At 40.0% G+C, this 18,270-nt stretch overlaps 1 protein-coding gene across 3 annotated transcripts in view; it reads left to right on the top strand.

Annotated features, from left to right (window-relative positions):
• NKAIN3 (sodium/potassium transporting ATPase interacting 3) overlaps window positions 1–18,270 on the top strand; it is a 385,239-nt gene that overhangs the window by 293,603 nt on the left and 73,366 nt on the right. Inside the window, exon 5 of one of the 3 annotated variants that reach the window (XM_030012705.1) lies at window positions 1,267–1,419. The exons of the other annotated variants lie outside the window; for them this stretch is intronic. Coding sequence (XP_029868565.1) covers window positions 1,267–1,392 — 126 coding nt within the window. The 3' untranslated portion in view covers window positions 1,393–1,419. Of the gene's footprint in view, window positions 1–1,266; window positions 1,420–18,270 lie in introns of those variants that run through there. 3 annotated transcript variants of the gene reach the window in all.

Here is an 18,270-nt window from a genome sequence, read left to right as displayed (position 1 = left end):
CAGGTTCCTCCCATTTTCTGAATACTGTTGACCTGAGGAAGTTCCCATTTGTTTCAGATGCATAACTGTTTTCCTAATTGGGGTACCAATTTCAATTGTTAGTTAAAAGGTCATTTAGGTTGTCTTTTTACAGTACTGAAGAATTGTAGATCAGAAGAGCCTTCTTTTTTTCTTTTCCTAGTAGCTAGTCCTAAAAGTAGCCTATTCCTTTTTGGACCTTACAACCTACTTAATTTTCATAACATTTTTATGTAGCAGTAGTAGCGTAACAAACCATTTTACAGCGTAACAAAAACTTTATTGGCATAACAAATCATTTCATCATACTAACCTTTGTCCAAACGACTGGGAAGGTGAGCGCTTCCATTTGGTAGGCAGTTAGAGCCTCTGTAAGAAGAAATCCCTCCAGGGGTAAATATTGGATACCTGTCGAGATATATAACTCACTAGCAGCAGTTCTCCATTTTTGAAAGGTGACTTTTTATTGAAATCTTTTTTTTTAACTGGTATAAAATTTTTTATATGCACAGAATGCTGCAGCTGTGACTACATTAGAACCTGCTTCAGGGAATAGGCTCGACATTCATTTATTTAATTCTAACATAGTAAGGCTCTTTTTGTATTTGCTTTATAGTTGTTTCTAAAAAAAAAGTAGCTTTTATTGGTGAAACAGTAACTTTGTATCTCATCCTGATTCTGGGTGCCTATTGAAGGCATTTCTTTACATTGGGGGAAAATCAAGAGAAATATGAGAGAGTGGGATGCAATTAATAGTAAAGAAGAAATATATCTAAATTATGTGTTTAAACTCTACATTTTTTTATATGTAGGGAACAGTACATATTATTTTGAATTAATAAATCCCTCCACACAACACCTTTAATTTTAAAATGCAAGGCAGATCACCTTTACTGAAACCTGAATTTTTGGAGGACAAATGGATATTACAGTCAAAATGGTGACAGTTTAGCAACTTTGAGAAAGGCCTTTCATACAGTCTTTTTTGTTATTTGAAAATAGATAATGCACGCTGAGACTGTTAAGTGCCAGGTAGACACTGGGTTTTAAAGCCTGAGATTTAAAAAGTTCTCCAAGTGATTGCAGAGAATTTTGTATTAGACCATGAGCCTAATACCATAGTAAGCTTGTCCACAGCTACACTGTCAAGCAGAGACATCCCAAGCTAGGGTTCACTGAGGTAGCTCTGGAATTAGCAGCCATATAAATTCATCAGCACTGAAAAAGCAAAACAAATTAATTTTCCAGAGCAACAAGCTAACACAACTCGACTGCTTCTGGGGACAGGAGCTACTACCTTCCCACAACACTGCGTTGCACAAGGTGAGGTTAACTTTCTGTCTGGGTCTCATCACCTTAATCTTCACTGTATAGAAGAGCCATACCCAAAATCTAGAACTCTCAAGGAGGGGAAAAAAAAAAAATAAAAGAAAGAAAGAAAGAAAGGAGGAAAGAAAGAAGGAAAGAGGGAAGGAAAGAAGGAAAGAAAGCAGGAAAGAAAGAAAGAAAGAAGGAAAGAAAGAAAGAAAGAAGGAACCCTAAACCTGAAAACATGCAAAACATTCAAGCTGTTTGACATGTTGATGCTGACAGATGGAGGACGTACTGAAGAAAAGGACTGGTTTACTTAGCGGAGGTCCATCTGTTGCCTCTCATAAGTGTCAATTGATATAACCTGTGGGTGACTGCTGGGCCTACAGATGAGGAACACTCACAGAAAAAACACCCCTGGAGAGTCACGTGGTTTTCACTACAGTGTAAAGCCAGGCAAAGATGTGATATAGAGACATTAAGAGTACTGAATCTTTTCCATAGTGGACTTAAAAGCAGTGAACATACCTGCCTAAGATAAAGTCAGGCACTAATCAATGGGGAATAACTTAACAGTAACACTACCAAGCACAAAACATAGCCAGAAAAATATATTACTTTCTACAGAATATAATGAAGTTGTAATATTACAAGTATAAGAAAAAACACTCCTGGCAGCCAAACTGGGAGTTGGATACTGTGGTCACTGTGAGTCTGAACAATTTTCCCACAGGATGGACAGACTATATCTATACACATAAATAAAGCATGCCAAGGAAACTGGGTACTGAGGCCAACTGGCTCAGAACAGCTCACGTCTCCACTAACAGTCTCAGTCTTCAAAACAGGCTGGTGCATTCAAGCCACCCACTGGGAATAATCCCTGGGATTGTTCTCCTGACCAAAACTGTGCCTGGGAACTGTGTGGGGAGAGTGCTGGCTGGAGCAGGCCAAACTCATGTCCATGTAGCACCATGAGTGACAGCTTCCAGTGCCGGGAACACTCCCAGGCATGCAGGAATTCCCTCCTATTGATGCAGCTGTAGCGGGCAAATGTCCAGCCACAATTCATTCTTCAGAGTGGACCGAGGCAGGAGCTGGCAGGAATGGCCTATTTAGCTGGAGGGGTGTAGAAGTCAGTGATTTATACCAACATTTTATTTTTTAAATCTTTACCAGAGAAACTTATCCCCTACCTTTTTGACGTGGTAGAGAAAGATATGTTTTCATACGATATCTAGTGGTTACAGTGACATTTATGATAATACACAATGTCAAGCAAGCAATATTGGACTAATCTCATGAATTGTTATTCTTATTAATATCCCCTTTTGAGGTTAGCTAATTCCACCAGTGATGAAACCAGAGATAGTGGTGGATTTCCATTCAGGGGCATTCCATCCCTTTAAGCTCTTCTACCATCCTCATGCAGGAATGTGTCAGCACCTCCAGCCTTGCATTAAACAACATACATTTGTCTCATGTCTGTTGTTTTGCCACCTTCTCCCCAGATGCAGAACGGGGCATGGAGCTGAGGCTTTGTCTGGATAAGGATTGAGTTTCCGTGCGGTTTCTGAATGTTGTTTCACTCTTGAACATGTGCCCTCTTGATGTGCAGACAGAAAAGAAGCTGAAAACAGCTCAAACTTGGGGTACAGATCTGCAAGGCTTGAGATGTTCTTTATTTATTGTGGCAATTCATTTAATTTATATTTGGCTTCATTCTGGCCCCCAAGAAAGGTCTGTCTTTGTGTAAATGGTGGAGTGAAGATATTATCAGAAGTAGTGGGGCTGCTGACCATAGTTTTAGTCTGAAACTTTCTATGGTGCTCTAGAGACCATTGGGGCCAAAACCATTAAGAGAGTTTGAAGATAAAGAAGTTGGTCTTCCTTCAGTATCGGTTGCCTTGGTCTGGAGCATGAGTTCACTCTGCTACCGGAATGCATCTGGTATAGGTACAGCAGTGTGACAGTGCGGAGGCAGCTTGCACCGTTGTATAGTAGTTGGACGTGGACAACTTCATATCTGGGTATATCTAACTATGAGTCTGCATGCAGGAGATGACAAAACCACATGTAAATGGTCACTGTTTTCCAGGATTTGAGTTAGACAACAAAAGCATATAAAACATAACCTCTAAAATACATGTCCTGTGAAGATGTCCTCTCAGTGCACCTTTCAGTTCCTGAATCTATAAATAGTGTATACTTTCCATGTATACCATGTGCAGATGGTTACTGAATATCTCCAAGGGGGGAGACTCCACAATCTCTCCGGGCAACCTATGCCAGTGCTCAGTCACTGTCACAGTAAAAAAGTGTTTCCTGATATTCAGAGGGAAACTCCTGTACTTCAGTTTGTGACCATTGCCTCTAGTCCTGTCACTGGGCAGCACTGAAAAGAGCCTGGCTCCGTCCTTTTTGTAGCCTCCCTTCAGGTATTGGTAAGATCACCCTTGAGCTTTCTCTTTTCCAGGCTGAACAGTCCCAGCTCTCTCAGCCTTTCCTCATGTGAGAGATGCTCCAGTCCCTTAATCATCCTTGTGGCCCTGCCCTGGGCTCTCTCCAGTATGTCCATGTCTTTCTTGTACTGGGGAGCCCAGCAAGGGACACAACACTCCAGGTGTGGTCTCACCAGCACTGAGCAGAGGGGCAGGATCACCTCCCTCGACCTGCCGGCAATACTTTGTCTAATGCAGCCCAAGGTATCATTTGCCTTCTTTGTGGCAAGGGCACATTGCTGGCTCATGTTCAACCTGGTGTCTACCAGGACCCTCAGTATTCTCTGTGAAGCTGCTTTCCAGCTGGGTGGCCCCAGCATTTATCGGTGCATGGAGTTGTTCTTCCCCAAGTGCAGGACTTTGCATTTCCCCTTGTTGAACTTCATGATGCATGTTGTGCTAAAAAAAAAAAAAAAAATTAACATTTCTAGCTCTTACCTCATTTTCTGTAAAAATAGTACTTACCTGTCTTGGTATCTTACCAAATGTTTCATAATTATTGATGTAAATTGATGCTGAACACTTTTAAAAATCTAATCATTAATATTCTTAGACTTGTCATCCTTACATTTGCAGGTTCTCCTGTATTAATTAACCAGGTAGGATGATTTCAAATATTTTGAATTTTTGTTGGTATTATGACGTCTCATAATAATGCAATCATGCCTGTTACAAAGATCATTAGTTCCTCTTATTTTTGAGGAATTAATTCCTCTTACTTTTTCCTCACAAGTCTCTCGATGTGTGTTCTTCTCCCCAGAACACAGAGCATCACTTCCATAAGGAAATGAAAAACAATGTGATTTGGTTACATTATTTCTGGATATCTGTCACCAGTCAGTGCCTCATACTGACCCTATGCAATTGCCTCACTGTCGTGGTTTAGCCCCAGCCGGCAGCTAAGCCCCACGCAGCCGCTCGCTTACTCCCTCGCAGTGGGATGGGGGAGAGAATCAGAAGGGTGAAAGTGAGAAAACTCATGGGTTGAGGTAAAGACAGTTTAATAGGGAAAGCAAAAGCCACGTACACAAGCAAAGCAAAACAAGGAATTCGTTCACCACTTCCCATGGGCAGGCAGGTGTTCAGCCATCTCCAGGAAAGCAGGGCTCCATCACGCCTAATGGTGACTTGGGAAGACAAACACCATCACTCCGAATGTCCCCCCCTTCCTCCTTCTTCCCCCAGCTTTATACACTGAGCATGACGTCATATGGTCTGGAATATGCCTTGGGTCAGTTGGGGTCAGCTGTCCCAGCTGTGTCCCCTCCCAACTCCTTGTGCCCCCCCAGCCTCCTCGCTGGTGGGGTGAGGTGAGAAGCAGAAAAGGCCTTGATGCTGTGTAAGCACTGCTCAGCAGGAACAAAAACATCCCTGAATTATCAACACTGTTTTCAGCACAAATCCAAAACAGAGCCCCGTACTAGCTACTATGAAGAAAATTAACTTTATCGCAGCCAAAACCAGCACACTCACTTTGTGAACTATTTCTGCCTTGCTGTCTTCAAAGAATCTGCCAAATGTTGATTATTTAATATGAAAATGAATTATGACATTTGCTAGACTTAAATGCTTTTTTTTATCAGAGAAAAATAGAATTTAATTAACAACTGTATTTAGCACAACAGATATTAAAATGAGGTTATGAGTCCCGTGTAAATAATTAATCAAGGGAAACACTGTGACTATTGAGCTATAGAGAGACTAAGATCAGGGGCAGTGCCAGAGTGACTTAATGAAGTTCAGATCATTGACCAAGCTTTTACTACTGAGCCATAAGTTTGAATACTTTTTGGGTTAATTTGGATGGCTCTTCCTCTATCCCGGATGTTAAGATTGCCTTCCCTATGCCATTTGAAAAGCTCTAGGAGTTGCTCCATAAGAGCTTGCAGAGCAGCTTTTGCCCCTTCCTTCAGGCAGCCAGAGATGCAGTTTGGTTCATATTCATTTAAAAGGGACAAAAGGCTTAATGATATCAATGTATAATGTGGTTTCTCAAGGGCACTGCCGCAGCCCCTTTTTTCCCATTAGCTATGGCCCTCTTATTTTTATAATTGGACAGATAAGGATGCTAGGAAGCATATCATGTATGTTGTTCTCCAAAGAATATCCCTGTAGGGGCTGATACCAGTGCTCAGCCAGGTTCCTTGCTCTCTTTCGATTTCCTCGAGTGACGTGTGATTGACGAAGAAAGCTGGTTGGTATAAGCATGTGATAAAAAAACATGAGGTAATTTAGTGTTAAGGGCTAGAGGAATGGTACATGAATAAAATACAGTTGTCCTGGAGGTATTACATCTTTTCTTGAATTTTTGCTTGCAAATTTTTCACCTTTTTTTTTTTAGGAAATAGTTAACGTAGCTCCTTTTCCATAATAAACCATTACACAAATGGCATGGAAAATTAACTTTGCGTTGTCTGCAAAGCTGAAGTTCAACATTACTCCAAAGAGGGTATGAAAGATATACCTATTCTTCATCATCATCGTAGTCAGGAACACGTGTCTCTTAGCCATGTGAATAGTGAGTTAAGGTGGGCTGTTGGCTTCTCAAAGATTCATTAGTAAGTTTAAAGTCATCACCAGATTATTAAAATTCAGAAAAATGTTTTCAGCCTGAGCAATGTTACAGAGGAGCTGTCAGTCTCTGGAACACACTGCAGAGAAGACAGCTTGTGCAAATGGCTTTTGATGTTTCCCCTAATTCTTTGTAGTAGTTGTGTTATTGTGTTTTTATGGCAATCTATGCCTTGTGCAGTTCCTCTAGTGTTTATAGTATTAAATCAGGGATACATACAGCCCCTTGCCAATAACAAGCCTTCAGTGTTAAAAAAATGTAACTAAGAGAAACAAAATTAGTGAGAGACTCTATCTGCACCTACGTTCTAGAACTGACCTTGTCCTTTCTCGTTAGATTTAGTTAGACCCCATTATGCATGGTAGTGTGTAGGTAGTAAAATACACAGGTATATTTCTCTAATTACCAGTCTGGGTCAATAAAGCCACTACATGAGACAGAATCAAGAAAAATCTGTTTTTTCCATGTCAGTTGTCTTTTCTGGGGGCATCTTCTTTTTCAAGCAGCTCATTTAAAAGGAACTGAAACCACTGATATTATAGTTATTTGCATGCTCATTTATTCATTAACTGTTATGATATGGATTTGTGAAAAGGAGTTAGGCAACTTCTGCAGTGGAGCTGGCTAAAGGTGAGGGGATAGGGGACAGCAACTTAAGCACTAACAATATAGTAGTGCCTTCACCTTGTCAACTAATCAATATGAGAACTAAATTGTTCTAGACATTTTGCAGTACTTGATATAGATTTGTTTTCCATTTTACATGAAAATTACTATGGCATTTTTTCAATATTCTACAAAAATTTTGATGAAATTGTATGCAGGTATTATGAAATACTTTCATTTACATAAAAATATTTAGACTAAAAATAAAAGTTGATTGCTTATTTTTTTTATTTAGTTCATTAATATTTCAATACAAATTATGCAGAAACAGTGGAGATAAATGGAAGATTTGAAAAATATCCTTTTTTTCCCTTTCAACTTTTGCCCAAAATTACGTCCCCTATGGCAGGAGCAGTGTAATAGACTATATGTCTGCAACTTAGTTACTGTAATTCTCAGTTAGATACTTTCATTCAGACCCATTTCCAGTATTTTCAAGTTAACCTGAACTGACACTGAACAGGGAACTGCAGCGATCTGGTGCACAGTAAACTTGGTGGTCACTGATTCTAATACAAGGCAGCATTCCTGCAAATAAGCAGGAGAGGTGGTGGAAAGGTAAAGACACGTTAAAGCCTACAAGTTTAGAGCTGAGCAGAATGCTGAATGTTGCACTAGGAATTTGGAAATTATAAGAGAATGTGGAAAGTGTAACAAGGATTAGCAATTTAACCATTTTTTTAGAGAGCAAGGAAATCCAGCATTTTTCATTTAGAAAAATTGAAGCAGTATTTCCTTTGTACATTAGGGATATTTTTATTGACTCTATTGTCTGAAGCTGTTAACTGTTTGATGGACTACTGAGACACCAAAGATCCTGGAAATTCAGAAAGCCAGAGCACGGTATTCCCAAGGACGTTTGTCTTCATGCCTCTTGGGACACTCCTGAGCTTTCAGCAACCTCTGTGGCAATCAGTCTGTGATAGTTTCCTCAGAAAGTGGAATCAGATTCATACCTTTCTGCCTAGCTGCAATTCAGTGCAAACAGCTCTGCTCCATCTCCAGCAGTGTGCTGCATCAGGTCTGGTCTGTTTGCAAAGCTGATAAACCAACCAAGGAAATTAACTCCTCTAGGCTAAGTGTTTGCATGGTGATTGACAGCTCTGGCTGAATAGGCTTGACTTTGTTGGGTTTGTTTTATTTCCAGAAAACACTGGATTGATTTTTAGATGCAGATGTGGTTTTAAGTAATGAAAAAGTATTTTACTAAGATGGTCTGATTCCTTAGTCTACATCTGCACATGTAGTATAAGGGACACAGGCAAATCAGAGACAAGCCTCACCCTACAGTCTCACTGATCCTAACAGCAATAGATCTGTGCTCACTGATATTCATCAGAATGATTCCTTCTGCATATTGTAGTTGATAACTATGTGACCAGACTTTCTTATATGGGGGAAAAATATTCACTCATTAAAACCTGTCTCTGTGTGAGCTTCCACCAACAGGACGTTTTTCTTTTAATCATGTACTGAATTCACAGCCTAGCTCTTCCATTAAAATTTGTCGCCTGAGTGTGACCTGACTGCAGAAAGAATTCCTCTTTTCTCTTGACTACGGTCTCCAATGATTTGGAATGCTCTCTGTTTTGTCCTAGGGAAATATGAGAAGACAGAGCAGGGATTTCACTAAACAAGCAGTGAAACAGCTCATACTCCTCAAGCTTTGAGGGAATGATTTGGTTTTCACTGAGCAAGAAAGTCAATGTGCATATGTGCTCCTCTTAGAACAACTCACAGAAAGACATACAAGGTTTTCTGGGAAAATATATTTTGATTTAGAAAGACTGGAATCCAGAGTAAGTTTTAAAAGGCCTGTGTTCTGTAAATGCTGCCTTCATAAGCTTTTATAGTTAATGCTTCTGGCCCAAATGCTGTAATATAGCTGCATATCTTTCCCTGTTCTTAGTTCACCATCTAGTATTGCAGAAACTGTTGTAAAACTTCTTTTAACTGTTTCCTTTATATTTCTGCAAAGCAGAGCAGGGAATCCCACCTGCAGGTGTGAGGTCCAGCACGGGCTGTGTTTCCCCAGCACCCGTGTAGGTGACAGGTTTGGAAACAGGACGTGGTGGACTCGTTATGGGGCTTTTTCATCCCCTGCTACAAATATCCACTCAGCTCCTTTCAGCTTTCCTGGGGAAGGTGCTGGACATGGAAACAGCCCAGTTCATGCAAAATCCTCTGATACAGCATGTAGGGAAAGGCACTGAGCCTATATATGTAATATAACCCACAAGATTCACTCACACAAGTAGCAGACAGCAGCATTTAGGTGACACTGCAATGCAACAAGGAAGACTAATACAAATTTTGTACGAGTATAGCCAAGACTCATGTTGATAAGTACCTAGGAAGTGATGCTTTACAATATCACAGTAGCAATTTATGTAGAGTTGCCTGATGAATTTGCCTTTTTTTCAGTTTGAATTCTTTTTTTCAGTGGTTGGCAGGCTTGCCTAAGGGAGTAAGCACTTCTGTTACTTTTATAGAAAAAAAGAAATGTGTCTCATATCATGGAAAGAAAACCGACAAACACAGGTGAGAAGGATGGGGTCGAGGTTGTGGCCAGGCAATAAGTATATATAAGGATTTTTGTGTTCTCTGAAGGTTCAGAATAGACAGAGATTGAGTGAAATGGATGCTTCAGGCATTTCTTTCCTGTGGTTTGATTATGATTTGAACAGGTAAGATTGCTAGTGGTCTTGAAAGGGAGACTGATGTGAATTACATTCAGCTTGTAAGTTTCTGTCTGCTGTCAGTAACTATTCTGAGAGAACAAAATCACCTTAAAGTAGAAGCCTAAAAAGCAAATTTCATTTCTTCTTACCTTTGTATAATATGTAGAAGGCCTCAGTTGAAACAATTGCCCACGTGGAAGGACAAAATTGATGAATAATCATGTTGCTTCAAATTTCTGATGTTAGTCTGAATCGAAATGATAATCAAATAAATCGGGTGTTGCATCTACTAGATCTCTGTCTGAATCTATGACATAGGTAAAGATTTTTCAAGAAATCATGCCTAATGATGTGGAACTTTTCTAGCTTAACTTTCCATTACCTCCTATGTAAATTCCTGCTATGTAGATTAATTGATAATCATTGTGAAAGACAGTAAAAAGTGGTAGATAATTAAACAGCCTCTTAAAGCAACATGATCATTTCCATTTTTATTTGTGATTAATTTATTTTTATCTTGTTTATTAACTTATAATGCACCTGATATATTCACACATGTACATGTATACAGATTCAAATAAATAGCTAAAATATACAGATCAACATAAAAAACTAAAGCTGCGTTCTGGTCACTTATACCAGATAGCTTGAGTGTTTCTTCACGTAATACACTGATTTCCAGAAATAGTTTTCAAGAGTGAAATCCTGCATGGTGAGTATTTCAAATACCCTCTGCATCACCTGTAGGCTTTTCTTAGAAATTTGATCTTCCTGGTAGCTCTCATCACTAAAGGCCAGGGATTGCCAAGCTCCCCCTTCCTGGACACTGATTTTTTACTCAGGCAAGCAGGAGTGAACTGGAAAGACCCAAGCGTTTCAGTATTCCTTCTTCTTCCTTTCCTCTTCCTGGGACCATGATTTCACCAGTAACACCACATGAAGGTGCTCTCCCTAAACCAGCCCACAGAGGAGCAGTCTAGAACACAACTGGCCTGCAAGCTTTGCATTTCTTTTACTTCTCCACTTCATTTCCTTATTTTCTCTACCACTTGTGCAGTAAGTTCTGGCTTCACTATAAAGGCATCTGTTCCTTCACTGCCGTGAGTTTGTCATTGCTGTAGGCAGCTGAAATCAATTTTCTAAATATTTTGTTACGGGTACAAATAACCAGGAGTGGGAGAGAGTTATGGGAAGCCATGCCATACTGGGGTTTCCCGCCACTGACCTCACATTTAAGAGGCTGTGCTAGAAAGAGGAGCTATATCTTCTGGCTCTGCTGTTCATTTCTACCTTCTTTTGCACTTGTTTATCTTGTTTTGTCTGAAAAGAGTCTGGCTTAGACTTTATTAGCAATAACAGCTACCCCAGACCATTTCACCTAACGTGCTTACTAAAGTAATTTATTTCAGCTACCCCCTAAACATCCTTTAAAGATCCCTTTCCCACGCAAAATGCAAAACAACATCTGGGACTGTGGATGTGTCATGTCCCATAGTCATTCATCTGTCTCTCCACACGGCCTCTGTAGCCTAGACGGGCGGTGGGGCAGGGAGGTGGCACTGTGGCGAGACTTGCCAGGGGCACATCGCGTGCCACATGTTTCGTGTGTTCAGTGAGGGCAGCTTGAACCGTTGCATTAAGGCTCACCTCTTCATTCTCTCCCAGTCAAACCTGAGAGAAAGAAATACAGGATTTTTCTTTTTTTAATTCAAATTCTTCCTTAATATCTTACATATCAAATGTTTTAACAGTTTGTATTGCTAACTCAGTACTAAAAAAGATATACAAAGAGGTACAGTGAAAAATAAGCCAATCTTAATATGATGCAAACCGCCAGTTCACATTTAAATATTACAATAATGACCAAAGAGTTTATTAACATCTTACCCCTTCTTAGGTTCAAAATACCTTTTCTATCCACATGGCAGCACTTACAGGCACTGCTTAATGCTCAGTTCCTTACATCCACAAGACCTAAGAATGATTTTGAAACCAGCCCCCTAACCTTGTCTCTATCAGCCCAAGACAGAGCAACAGTTCTTGTGAGCAACCCAGGATCAATATTAATTGTCCAGGGACAACTTTTTGAATGTTTGTTGGCAGTATTTGCACTTTTGTTTTGTGGAAAGGAAACATTTTAAATAATATTTGAAGGTTTGAAGTTTTTGGCTTTCTCCACTCTTTGTGGTTTTAATCAGTATTTTTTCTTTTGCTAAAACTAGCACAGAACTTTTTCTTTAGTACTTTGTTTACTTAAAAGCTTGTAAGAACAACAGTCTATGATAGATTAAATTGTTCTATTACTTTTCTCCAAAACTAAGCCAAACAAATCTACTACAATTGAAAACAAAAGATTTTTCTGCATAAACTACATAAGCATGGGTATCAGCGAAATTCTGCAGACGTTTGAAGCTTCCCCTATGTTCTGGAAGGCAGTGAGTTTAGTGTCCATGTGAGCAGAAAACAAACCATCAAAGTGATTCTTCACCAAAACCAAACTATAAAAGAAAAAGAAAAATCTCTGTTCTCCATTTGTTATTTTTAGAAAGTGCTGGAAGCTATGTTTAATTCATTTGCGGACCCAAACCACAGCCTCATTTAAACACATTTTAGTCTTCAGTAATGAAAATCTCGTTATCTGTGCCATCATGTTGTTCACTGGTAACATGTACCATATCTGCCTCATGCTACCAAGCTTTAACAAGTGATACAGTACGATAATTTATCAATATACAATCTGGGACGGGCCCTTCCAACTGGAAAGCTTAATAGATATAATTTTCAAATATAGTAACTGTCTTGAGGAATTTTCCTATTACAAGAGTCTTTTTGGCCTTCACTTTTTTATTTTCTTGTGCAAATCCTACATAAATGATGTAAAGATGGGACCTTCATCAGGGCTTGTACCCGGAGAGTTTGTCTGCTTTTTCTAAGCATAGAATTTTTTCTAATGTGAGCTAGAATACTAATATAAAATTATATTGATACAGTACAATGTGTAATTATCTTAATATTATCATATGATATATAATTAATAATAGTAATAATATAACCCTCTCTAGCAATCTTACCTAACTACAATATGATCCAAGTAATTAGACTCCAAGGAAAAAGCACAAAAGACTTCAGGATATTTTAATCTGCTCATTTTTCCACAGTCAGCTAAAGTGGGGTATGAAAGTCATAAAAAGAGCAGTTCACCATTCCCCTCTGATGCTCTGCTTTCTGTATCGCTCGTACTAATAGGCAGGACATCCTCACGTTTCCAAAACACTTGGTGTGCATTGCAGAATTTCAATATCCCTGTCTAGACCAATGCACCCAAGAGGGCCAGAAAATGAGTTTGAGCATCATCCTCCATTACCCGTCCCGTGTGAACGTTAGCATCACTGTTTTGGCCATGTTGACCACCAATGCTGGGCACGGCGCAGGCCAGGGACTATGCCCAGGAGCCAGGGCGGACAAACCCACCCTGTTTGGGCTGTGCAGGGGGAGGGATGGGGAGGAAATAGGTGCCAAGGTGTGAGCCATGCCAGCCACACCACTTACCCTGGGACGGCCAGGATTGTGCCTTGACCCATTTTATTTACTCCTGCCGTGTAGCCCCTGGAAGCAAGAGTGCTGTGGAGTTTCTTTGCTTGGGCTTTCCATCATTCACCATCACAAATGGGGCACTTTCATGGTGTTTGTGCCTGACGCAGTTACAAAAATCGTTCAGGGTTTGGGACTATTTTGGTCTTTTTTTTTTCCTGTTCCCCTGTTTTCCATGCCGCCTGTCCAGTTTTCATTGGTACAGGGAGGCTGCATTGGCCAGTTCTGAGATTACAAACAGCCCCACATTAATGAGGAATTATACTCAACTTCACAGGAATGTGACTGCTTGGTACCATGTCAGTTATTTCATACAAACACACTCTTCAGCTCCCACACCAAACGCGGGGCGGGGGGGTGTCCAATTTACTCTTGTAATAGAGTGCCTGAAAGAGTTGGGTGTTTGCTTTTGGTTTTAAGCCTCTTGCAAATTCTTCTTACTTTACTGATTTGTGGATTTTGTCCCCAGACGATGGTGATGGGACTCCATGGGAGGTCTGTAGACAAAAAGCATAAATAACATTGAAATCTCCCAGGCGCTTGTTTTTTCATGATGTTATATTGGCAGATTCTCATACCTCCAGGCTAAAAATATTTTATAGCCACCAGTGTTTTCTCCTTTGGCCTGTTAGTTTCAGTCTAGAGGTGCTGCTTGAAAATAGCTGAATAGGGATTTTTCTTTTTCATAGGGGAGTCATTCATTTTTATTAAAATATTGTAAACTAACACCACTAAAACACACCACCATTTTCACCAGAAATAATTCCAGTGAAATAAATGGAAATATACAGTTGTAAAGCTGATGCAAGTGAAAAATAAGCCCCTAGGTGCTCATTGATAAAGAATTTATATAGGAAACAATGAATAAGGAGAAGATTGCCTAGACCTTGCAGTTTCCAGGACTTTCACATATTTCCTAGCAGCATTATTGAACCTAAGGCACTCATTACAATAAATAGTGTGTTTCCAGACACTCATTTCTTTGTGGGGTTTTACAGAGGGAATAGAAGGTGTATTCCCTCTGGTGAGAAGGAATGCATCCACACATTTGCTATATAGGGTGTCTGATTTCACGAAAGACCAAAGGAGTGTCACCATGATATATTTATTTCTAACTAGCAACCACTGCATATCAAGCCATCTGAGGGAATAATGTCATCTAAAAAAGGCTTTATCCACTTAAAGCTTTCCTAACTTGTATTTATTTTTGTGTTTGAAATGCTCTGAACAGAAGTGACACTGAAAAGCACTTGATCTATAAACCCTTCCATACCAACTGTTTCAGTTTCATAGTAATATTCTCGACCTCTTTTGGGGCGGGGGAAGTCTTTCAGCAGTAGATGTCAACGTGGGAACTGTATCTTTTAGGAACTCCTTTAGAGCCTGAACAGAGATTCAAAGACTTCAAAGAGGGAATGGAGAGAGCTGGCAGATGAAGACGCACCAGACTTCTCTGCTCCCTGTCACCTGGGAAAGTTTTACCAGTGAATGAAGTAATTTTACAATTGCAGCCATTTCTCTCCTCCTTTGAGCAAGCCACCCCAGGCACCACATTGGCCCATGGATCCTGCAGCCAGGTGATGAGGAAGCTGGGGACAGACTGCCTACTCTCAGGCCCATTTTTCAGGCTCAGGGACCAAAACAGGCAAAAATGTCCTGCAACTAGGAGTTTGACCTTGCTTTTGTTGACACCTGCATTGCAAGCTGAGTGACAATGACTGTCACGTGCATCAGAAACAATTACATTTCTCTTGCTGCCCCTGCTTCAACACCAACACCTGCTCCACAGATTAGGGGCCCCCTGATCTACAAAGGAAGAATTTTTGAGCGTGGTGGAGATTGATGACTTCCATCCAGTGAGAAATTGAAGCACTTTATCATGTAAAATAAGGCAAACACACACAGTAAGTAGAAATATCCTCAAATGAGTTAGGAACTTTGTAACTTACCCTGGTGCAGATGAGCTGGATTTTTGAGGAAGGTTGTACAGAGAATAAAGTATGAGCTTTGATTCTGCTTTTACTTGAGCAAAATTAAAAATGCAAACAAAGCAAGTGGGATGTGGGATTATCTGTACAGCTTTGAAGTGGCAGTTGGAGTGCATCCATTCTTATGATCCAACATATTCAAAACAATAAAGATAAAAGTAATGCTTTACATGGAACATCATCTGTGCCTTTAGCATATGCAAAGACTTTGCCTTGAAATGTTTTCCACATTTCCATGGTGAATTAAACCCTTTTTTTGTTGGAATTCCTTTCATTTGAGGAAACAGAGGCTCTTGAGAATGAAAGTGCATCTGCACAGTACGGACTCACTTTCCCACTCCTTTCATCTCTCATTTTTCAGTTTCTAATTTGTCGCTGAAATCAGCATTTCGGTCTCTGGCTCAGATTATGATTTTCTGATAAAAGAAATCTTTCAACAGCAAATAAACTGAATAGTGGGGAACAACCAGAATAAATACAAAGAGATAAGATGCATTTAAGGCTGAGCCTGACTGTCTACACCTGTCAGAAATAGCAGACCCTTGCCAATTGCCCCAGTCATGAATATCTTAAATTGAAATTTACATCCTACACCTGAGCCGTGTTCATTTTGAACATACAGTAACATAAAGCAAAGGCAGTGTTCCTTTCTTGAATCTGTAGAGTTGTTTTTGTGGGTTTGCTCTACTTGGTGATACAATTACCTACCAGGAACAAAAATATAGGATGTATGTATATAATATATTGATTTGTCCTTACAGAATACATTTATGTGAATATAAACCATGCAGTATTGTCCTTGAAGAATACATGCACTTCTAATCTGTAAGATGCCAGGTCCCTGGACAATTACAATTCTATATTGCCAAGCTCAAATTCTAGGTGCTTCAAGGAGCTCAAGTAGAAATTTAAAAAAGAAAAACGTGTTTTGTAATTGTGTTCTGTCAGATAGACTATATAAACACAGGAGCTGGGCTGGTTTGCATCAGAATGCATTTGCTTATTCACTACACAATGGGTTGAATAATCCTATAAATATTTATGAGTAAACCACAGAGGATTTACTCTTTCTTCCAGCATGTGGAGATTTTATAATGTGCACTGTGTTAATTCAAAGTAAAACCTAATGTTTTGGTTACTACTTAATACATCTAACAGCATGGCTATGCATCACATATGGATACTCTTTAGACAGTTACTCACAGACAATATTTTGGGGCATAAGTCAGGAGGAACTAGTCTATGACCACCTAATTCTCAAAGCCAATATACGCGGCATATGTTGGGGTTGGAGAGGATGTAAGGTAGGAGCTGCTTTGCACTTTGACCTGAGGCAGCATCAGCTGGGCTCTGTGGATTAGCAGTTTTTAAATGAGTAGTTCAGACTCAGCAATAATCCTAGTGGAAAGGAATGGAGACAAATAAAAAAAAATGAGGAGAATCAAATTAGAGTTTATTGGTTGGATTTTTACAGGTACAATGGCTTTAAGAATGCCAACTCCCAACTTGGTGAGCCTTATGGTCTGCAAAGCTGGCCAATTCATTTGATTTCTGATACTATAACATGAACAAGTCTACCCTCAGTTCAAATTCGGTGTTAATATCTTTCAGCTGAGAGTAGTTTCCATGCTTCCCTCACCTACCTTTTCCATGACTCACCTTTAGTCATAAAATAGACTGCAATCTCTCTTTGTAGAGCAAGAAATTTGCTCCCTTCCCACTTTTCTCTTACCTATCAACTTTAGGACTTTTTTTTCATTTGTCAGTTGTTCTAAACTGAGGGCTAAGTTATTTATGTTCCTGTTTTGAAATTTCTCTCTGCTGCTATCAGTCATGTCACATATGTTCCAGTCTGCAAAGTGGACATAGGCAAATGTCATTAACTCTGGTTTCTACTGAACCCCAAATAAGGTTCTGCTGAAATCAGAACGTCTTATTCTGAGCATGAGAGATGCCAGGTGATCCCTTGTGCAAGCAAATGGAAGATTAAGGTGTCCAGAACCCATGGGAACAGGATAACATTTGATGAATAACCCTGTCACCGTTCTTGCAATATCATCCTTAGTACTGCTAGCATGAATTTATATTAGTGTTTCATTTCCGATGAAAGTCGGCTTTTACAGCACATCTCTCAGCCATGCCAACTTGCTGTGCTGTGGTTCACATCAGGGAGACATCTCCAAGTACATGAGCTGGATTCCCTTTGCATGAAACTGAACTGGAAGATGAACTCCTGGAGGACACATCAGGCATGAGAACCCCAAATGGGCATTCAGCTGTTGGGATCAGACCAGAGCCAATCCAAAAGTTAAAGCCAAACAAAGACAGAAGAACCTGATATGTGTGTAGTGTAAGTGTGAGATTCTCAAGTCCAACTGTTAGACTGTACAGTTCTGTGCCTGTTGGTCTGCACTGCTTGCTAGTGTAGACACAGCCCTGGTCATCATTGTCGTTAAGGTTGCCTAGCTTTATAAAATATTTTCCACTACCATATAATTCTACCAAATTTGAAACATTCTGCCTAAAATTATCCCTAGTATGCTAATGCCTGAAGCTGACTTAGCTCAACTAGCAAAACTTTTTTGAGAATGAGACCGAGATAAAATGCTCCACCCTGCCAATTAGAAAAAAAATGAGGAGATCCTTGTTGTAGAACAGGAGTTTGAAGTCTGCGGGGAGGAAGAGATGAAGAGGAGTCCTCTGACGTTCAATATTTTTGTTCTCTGACTACACAGAAATCTGGTGGAGTCCTGTTTCAGTAACTTCTCTTAAACATGTCACATTCCTTCTCTGATGATTCTGTTAATGCAGAGCAGGCCCAGCCCTCAGAGCTGCCTTGCAGTGTCCCCATAGGTGAGCTGCAAAGGCCCAGCAAGCCTTTCACTTAGAGCAGCTCCTCCAGGAGTGACCGAAAGGCATTGCCTTTTGATCTCACGCTTTTG

Source organism: Aquila chrysaetos, chromosome 4, assembly GCF_900496995.4.
Source record: "Aquila chrysaetos chrysaetos chromosome 4, bAquChr1.4, whole genome shotgun sequence".
Taxonomy (NCBI): domain Eukaryota; kingdom Metazoa; phylum Chordata; class Aves; order Accipitriformes; family Accipitridae; genus Aquila; species Aquila chrysaetos.
Note: the sequence above shows the minus strand (reverse complement) of the source record. Positions and strands in the feature narration are given on the sequence as shown.